Source organism: Budorcas taxicolor, chromosome 2 (genome assembly GCF_023091745.1).
Source record: "Budorcas taxicolor isolate Tak-1 chromosome 2, Takin1.1, whole genome shotgun sequence".
NCBI lineage: Eukaryota > Metazoa > Chordata > Mammalia > Artiodactyla > Bovidae > Budorcas > Budorcas taxicolor.
Genome location: NC_068911.1, coordinates 123,758,650 through 123,766,301, shown reverse-complemented (window position 1 = coordinate 123,766,301; position 7,652 = coordinate 123,758,650). Strand labels below are relative to the sequence as shown.

Below are 7,652 nucleotides of genomic sequence, written 5' to 3'. Positions count from 1 at the left end.
ACTTTCACTTTCATCAAGAGGCTTTTTAGTTCCTCTTCACTTTCTGCCATAAGGGTGGTGTCATCTGCGTATGTGAGGTTATTGATATTTTGATATCAGCTTGTACTTCTTCCAGCCCAGCATTTCTCATGATGTACTCTGCATATAAGGATATTTATGTTAGCTAACCTTATTGTGGTAATCATTTTGCAAAATATACATACATCAAATCATTACAGTATACATCTGAAAACTTAAACAAGGCTTTGTGTCAATTATATCTCAAAAGCTCAAAAAAAATTATTTAATGACTCTGGGAAGGGGTTGGGAGCCAGTATTCCCAAGTAACAGGTCAGGATAAGGAGGTGTAAAAGCTGCTATGATCAGCTGGTAGGTGGTAGGCCAGACACCTTGGTCTTTGCTTACATACTAACCATAGATATTAGGCTAGGGACTTACCTGGTGGTCGAGTGGCTAAGACTTCATGCTCCCAATGCAGGGAGCCTGGGCTCGATCCTCAGTCAAGGAACTAGATGGTTCAACTAAAGATCCTGCATGCAGCAACTAAGACCTGGTGCAGCCAAATAAAAATACATAAATAAATGTATATATATATTTTAAAAGATGAGGCTAAAACCTGTTGTAAATCCTGACATTAAGCTTTTCATTGCCAAAACATCCATTTCAAAGGCATCCATCTGGATTAAGCATATTGCCAGCTACACGATAGAGAGCCAGGCTGCCCCACTCATGAATTTATGCTTATAGAAAGCCCATGGTGACCTAGATAACCGATATCTTGAGTGACCCTGCTTTTGCATTCCTATGCTATAGTGCCTGCTCTTATGGTTAAATTCACCAGTAAAGATTGAATCTGCAGAACACTAGGCATCCCACCCTCAATAGTGGCAGAACCCTATGACTATGCTATTCTACCCCCCAACCCTGCTGTGTGGTTCTGGGCATGCATGCTGTATACCCTCAAGGACCTGTGAGTAACAAACCTTGTTTTTTCAAAGTTCTCTGCTGGTTGTTAGTAAGGTACATCCTGAAATCACAAGAACCACTAGAGCTAGTCCTGCCTCCATTTGGCTCCAATCAGGGAAATATCTCTGGGGGTTGCCTGAGTAGTGCAGATCCAGGTGAGTGTCCCCAGGCTTTCCTAGTCAATAGCATTACTGCCTAGGCTGAGACCAACACAAAACACCTGTAAAGCAGTGAAAGCATTGCCAATCTCCTCAGTTTAGGGGTGTCTGAACCTTTTTAAGAAGGTTTGGACTTAGTCATGTTTCAAGATAAACATTTGTGTTGAGAATTGCATTTGTAGCCTGCATTTGTACCCAGAATTTGTAGTCAATGCTGCGTAATTTGCTGTGATGATGAAACCAAGGAGAATGGATGTCTCATGCTCAAGAATCCTGAACTCCCTGATGGTCTTCAGGGAAGAGTTTTCAAAGGCAACTTTTGAGGGGAGGGCTGCAGAATATATGACTCTCCTCTGATTGGTTGGTGGTGAGGTAACAAGGGTGGTGTTTCAGGAATCTCAATAATCAGCTTTCAGGTTCAGACCAGTCTGGGTCTCAGCAGGTAGTTACGATCCTCTGCCTGAGTAGGAGCCTTAGTTTCCGTAGAAGAACACAAATGTATGTGTCAGGCTGGGATTTTGCTTTATTGCTACACTATTGTTTCTTGACTGTCCTCCCTTATCTCTGCATTCCTTCCCTTCTCTGCTGTTGCTCAGTCTCTCAGTCCTGTTTGACTCTTTGCAACCCCATGGATTGCAGCATGCCAGTCTTTCCTGTCCTTCACCATCTCCCAGAGCTGGCTCAAACTCATGTACATTGAGTCGGTGATACCATCCAACCATCTCATCCCCTGTCATCCCCTTCTCCTCTTGCCTCCAATCTTCCCCAGCATCAGGGTCTTTTCCAATGAGTCAACTCTTCTCATCAGCTGGCCAAAGTATTGGAGTTTCAACTTCAGCATCAGTCCTTCCAATGAATATTCAGTGTTGATTTCCTTTAGGATTGATTGGTATGATCTCCTTGCAGTCCAAGGGACTCCCAAGAGTCTTCTCCAGCACCACAGTTCAAAAGCATCAATTCTTCGGCACTCAGCTTTCTTCATGTCCAATGCTCACATCCATACATGACTACTGGAAAACCATAGCTTTGACTAGACGGACCTTTGTTGGCAAGTAATGTCTCTGCTTTTTAATACGCCATCTAGGAGAAGGCAATGACACCCCACTCCAGTACTCTTGCCTGGAAGGCTGCAGTCCATAGGGTCGCTAGGAGTCGGACATGACTGAGGAACTTCACTTTCACTTTTCACTTTCATGCATTGGAGAATGAAATGGCAACCCACTCCAGTGTTCTTGCCTGCAGAATCCCAGGGATGGGGGAGCCTGGTGGGCTGCCATCTCTGGAGTTGCACACAGTCGGACACAACTGAAGTGGCTTAGCAGCAGCTTAGCAGCAGCAGCAGTTTTGTCAAAACTTTTCTTTCAATGAGTGTCTTTTCTTTTGATGGCTGCAGTCACTGTCTGTGGTGATTTTGGAGCCCAAGAAGATAAAGTCTGTCGCTGTTTCCATTGTTTCCCCATCTATTTGCTATAAAGTGATGGGACAAGATGCAATGATCTTCATCTTTTGTTTTTTGTGTTTTTTTTTTTTTTTTCTGTAGGAAAAAAATTGTTTTGTACATGGGAAGAAACAATATAAATTCAAAACTTACAGATAAGGGTTAGCTCTATCACTCATCTCTTTAAAAAGTTTATACGAATATCCAGTCAACACCAACAGGATTATCTCCCTTGAAATATTATCTATACAGATTTCCAAGTAGACCACAGGGCTGTATACTGTCTTGGAATGTCCTCAGAAGGCTCTGTCATTGATCAGGTAACAGAGTAAAAACCCCAGAGTCCTTTCTTTCAAATGGAAGAGCGAGAGACAGGGATAGAAGAAACTATTCAAACTTCGTCTTCTTTCCTTGTGGCTTGTGGTCTCCTCCTCCTCCTCTGCCTCCTCGGAAGCCTCCTCACCCTCCAAAGCCTCCCCGGCCTCTGCCACCAAAGCCACCTCGGCCACCTCTGCCACCACCTCGGCCTCCAAAGCCACCTCTGCCTCCTCCTCGGCCACCAAAGCCACCTTCACCCTTAGGTTTGGCCCAGTCCAAAGTGACTTTGTTTCCATTGATTTCACCATCTTCCATGGCCTCCTTGGCAGCTTTGGCATCTTCCTCGCTGTTAAAGTCTACAAAACCAAACCCTTTGGAGGACCCAGTCTCCCGGTCAGTGACTATCCTTGCTTGAATAGAGCCATCAAAGGACTCCTTTAGCGTCTCTTCTGTGGTATCCTCAGAGAGACCTTTGACAAAGAGAGTCTTGGCTGGCTGGCTTCTTGCATTAGGTGATCTCCTGGGTCCTTGCAACTCCAGTCTGACGGCTCTGCCCTCAATGTCCCTTTTATTACATGAATTTAAAGCTTCTTTAGCATCTTCAAATGAAGCAAATTCTATAAATGCATACCCTTTAGATTTGCCATTTTGGTTCTGGGGCACCTTGATATAAGTTGCCTTCTCAAATACTTCCTGAAGTGTTTCTTCTGTTGCACTCTAGGAGAGGTTGCTTAAAACCAGGGTTTTTGATTCACCACTGCAAGTGCTATTCTTTCCACTTCTATGGTCTTGACTTTGGCCTTTCTCTCCGGTGTAGTACAGAGAAATGGATCACCCATCTATTTCTGTTCCCTGCTTTTCTTCCAAGGTTTTTTCTGCATCAGCTTCTGTCTTAAATTCAATATAAGCAATCCCTTTACTCTTTCCATCCTTGCTGACTAATCTGATCTCCACAGCATCTTCAAACACTTCTTTTAATTCATCCTGAGTAACTTTGTAAGGCAGATTTTTAGCCAAAAGTGTTCTTGCATCTCGATCTTTCTTACTGTCTTTTCCCTTTGGTTTTTCTAGTTTAATTTCATTGCCAAAGACTTTTAAACCAGTGAGTTCCAAGGCTTTTTCCAGGTCTTCAGCAGATTCAAAATCCACGTAGCCAAACTTCCCAGACACACCAATTCTGACATCGACAACAGCAAGATCGTTTTTAGCAAAAAGATCACTGATACCCGTTTTCAATTCAGGAGCAGATTTATTGAAGTTCAGGTTTCCAACAAAGAGATTGAAAGACGTAGTTGGTTCTGTGCCTTCCACTTTTTGTTTCTTGGCTTCAGGAGCTGCTTTTTGTTTGGCCATTTCCTTCTTTTGTTTTCCAGGTGCTTGTTTGACGGGCTCTTCTTCCTCTTCCTCCTCTTCTTCCTCCTCCTCCTCCTCTTCTTCCGCCTCATCGTCCTCCTCCTCATCATCGTCATCCTCTTCCTCCTCCTCTTCATCCTCCTCCTCCTCCTCTTCATCTTCAGCAGTGCTCTTAGCTTTCACAGGAGCATCTTTTACTGGAGCTTTCTTTCCTTTCGCTGGTACAATCTCCATAGGTTCTTCTTCAGAGTCATCTTCGTCGTCCTCCTCCTCCTCATCCTCCTCCTCCTCCTCATCATCGTCATCGTCATCCTCGTCATCCTCATCATCTGCGGCAGGAGCAGCACCAAAAGCAGCAGCTGCCTTCCTCGCTGCTGGCTCCTCCTCCTCTTCATCATCATCGTCTCCCTCTTCCCTGTCATCGTCATCTTCTTCATCCCTGTCTCCCTTCTTGGCATTCCCGCCGTTCTTTGCTCCCTTGCCTGGGGTGGCTGCTCCCTTCTGACCAGAGGTTGCTACCAGTGCTTTGCCTGGGGTGGCTCCCTTTCCGCCAGGTGTTACCACTGCTTTGGCAGGTGGAACTGTCTTCTTGGCTGGCATAGCTGCTGCCTTTTTGCCAGGGGTGACGACTGCTTTCTTTGCTGGTGTGGCAACTGCAACCTTTTTCGTTGGGGAAACCACCGTCTTCTTTGCTGGAGTTGTGGTAGCCTTCTTGCCTTTTTTCTGAGGGATAACAACCTCTTCTCCACTGCTCTCATCGTCTTCATCTTCTGACAATTCCTCGTCTTCACTATCTTCTTCTGCCTCCTTTGGGGGAGGAGCCATTTTCTTGGAGTCACCTTGATTTTTGCCGGCCTTTGCGAGCTTTACCATGATGGCGGCTTATGACGGCGGAGTGTGTGGCGAGCGAGGGGCGCAGACGAGCCCAGAGGAACCTAAGCACGGTCGATGGCGGCCCCTAATCCCTGAGCGCGTACGCTTGGCTGCCAGCTAGCGCTCGAGACTGAGGCGAAAGCGATCTTCATTTTTTGAAAGTTAGGTTTTTAAGCCAGCTTTTTCCGCTGTTCCTTTCACCTCCATCAAGAGACTCTAGCTCCTCTTCACTTTCTGCCATAAGGGTGGTGTCATCTGCATATCTGAGGTTATTGATATTTCTCCCGGCAATCTTGATTCCAACTTGTGCTTCATCCAGCCTGGCATTTCACAATGTACTCTGCATATAAGTTAAATCAGCAGGTGACAATATACATCCTTGACTTACTCCTTTACTAGTTTTGAACCAGTCTGTTGTTCCATGTCCAGTTCTAACTGTTGCTTCTTGACATGCATACAGGTTTCTCAGAAGACTGGTAAGGTGATCTGGTATTCCCATCTGTTAAATAATTTTCCACATAGTGTGATTCACACAGTCAAATGTTTTAGCGTAGTTAAAGAAGCAGATACAGATGTTTTTCTTGACTTTTCTATGATCCAGCAGATTTTGGCAATGTGATCTCTGGTTCCTCTGCTTTCCTAATCACACCTGTACATCTGGAAGTTCTCAGTTCACATGTTGTTGAAGCCTAGCTGGAAGGATTTTGAGCATTACCTTGCTAGCATATGAAATGAGTGCAATTGCGAGGTGGTTTCAACATTCTTTGGTATTACCCTTCTTTGGCATTGGAATGAAAACTGACCTTTTCCAGTTCTGTGGCCACTGCTGAGTTTTCCAAATTTGCTGGCCTACTGAATGCAGCACTGTCACAGCTTCATCTTTTAAGATTTGAAATAGCTCAACTGCAATTCCATCACCTCCCTTAGCTTTGTTCGTAGTGATGCTTCTTAAGGCCCACTTGACTTTGTACTCCAGGATGTCTGGCTCTAGGTGAGTGATTATATACCATTATAGTTATCTGGGTTATTAAGATCTTTTGTGTATAGTTCTTCTGTGTGTTCTTGCCACCTCTCTTAGTATCTTCTGCTTCTGTTAGGTCCATACCATTTCTGCCCTTTATTGTACCCATCTTTGCATGAAATGTTCCCTTGGTATCTCTAATTTCCTGGAAGAGATCTCTAGCCTTTTCCATTCTATTGTTTTCCTCTATTCCTTTGCATTGATCACTGAAGAAGACTTTCTTATCTCTCCTTGCTGTTTTTTGGAACTCTGCATTCAGATGGGTATATCTTTCCTTTTCTTCTTTGCTTTTTGCAGCTTTTCTTTTCTCAGATATTTTTAAGGCCTCCTCAGATAACCATTTTGCCTTTTTCATGTCTTTCTTCTTCTTAGGCATGTTTTTTATCACCACTTCCTGTACAATGTTGCAAACCTCCGTCCATAGTTCTTCAGGCACCCTGTCTATCAGATCTAATACCTTGAATTTATTTGTCACTTCCACTATATAATCATAAGGGATTTGATTTAGGTCATACCTGAATGGCCTAGACTTTCAACTTAAGTCTGAATTTGGCAATAAGGAGTTCATGACCTGAGCCACAGTCAGCTCCTGGTCTTGTTTTTGATGACTGTATGGAGCTTCTCCATCTTCAACTGCAAAGAATATAATCAATCAGATTTTGGTAATGACCATCTGGTGATGTCCAAATGTAGAGTCATCAATTGTCTAGTTGGAAGTGGATGCTTGCTATGACCAGTGCATTCTCTTGGCAAAACTGTTAGCCTTTGTCCTGCTTCATTTTGTACTCCAAGGCCAAAATTGCCTGTTACTCTAGGAATCTCTTGACTTTCTACTTTTGCTTTCCCTTGTCTAGTTAGTAACTGTTTGAATCTACCCTTGGAACTCAGGGAAGCTCTAGGAGGCTGAAGCCTTTTTCTACAAACAAGAAACAGGGGACACTGAAACCCTTTGCACCTTGGAGGGCCCATAAGGTCCTGCTTGGTTACAGTCTCTTTTCTTTAATATTCTTTAATCTTGAGGGAGAACAGAAGAAAGGGAATGCAGTTTTGGATAGAGAGATTAATCATAAACTCAGAAAAGGAACTCAGCTTTAGGACTCAGTTTAAAGCATGACTGGGGCAGTTTCCATCAATAGAGTGAGCCCCTTCTTAGGATGTGTGTGTCCTGCTGTGGGGCACCCCAGATGGTTCAGACTGAAGAAGGGCAAGTAAAAAAGAGGTGGTGATTCTGATGCCAATAGCTCAACGTCTTTGCACACTTGCACAAATGAAATCTCAGAGTTTTGGGTGAAATAGAAAAGAATAGTAGAGTTGTATTGCTTTGCCAGGCAAAAGAGGATACAGTAGATTCCTGTGCCCTCAGAACTGTGTATCCCAACCCAGGAGGATTTGATGAGGTGTTTTATAACAATGATTCAAAGTGGGGACAAGATAAAGATGTGAGTAGGTCCTGCACTGCCTTAGTCTCAACTCAGGTTCAGTTCAGTTCAGTCGCTCAGTCATGTCTGACTCTTTGCAACCCCAC

At 44.0% G+C, this 7,652-nt stretch overlaps 1 protein-coding gene across 1 annotated transcript; it reads right to left on the bottom strand.

Annotated features, from left to right (window-relative positions):
• Window positions 1-2,949: 2,949 nt before the first annotated feature.
• On the bottom strand, window positions 2,950-5,170 carry LOC128043281 (nucleolin-like). Its single transcript, XM_052635606.1, is given in 1 exon segment — window positions 2,950-5,170. A coding segment is annotated over 1 exon segment (2,157 nt). The 5' UTR covers window positions 5,107-5,170.
• Window positions 5,171-7,652: the final 2,482 nt, after the last annotated feature.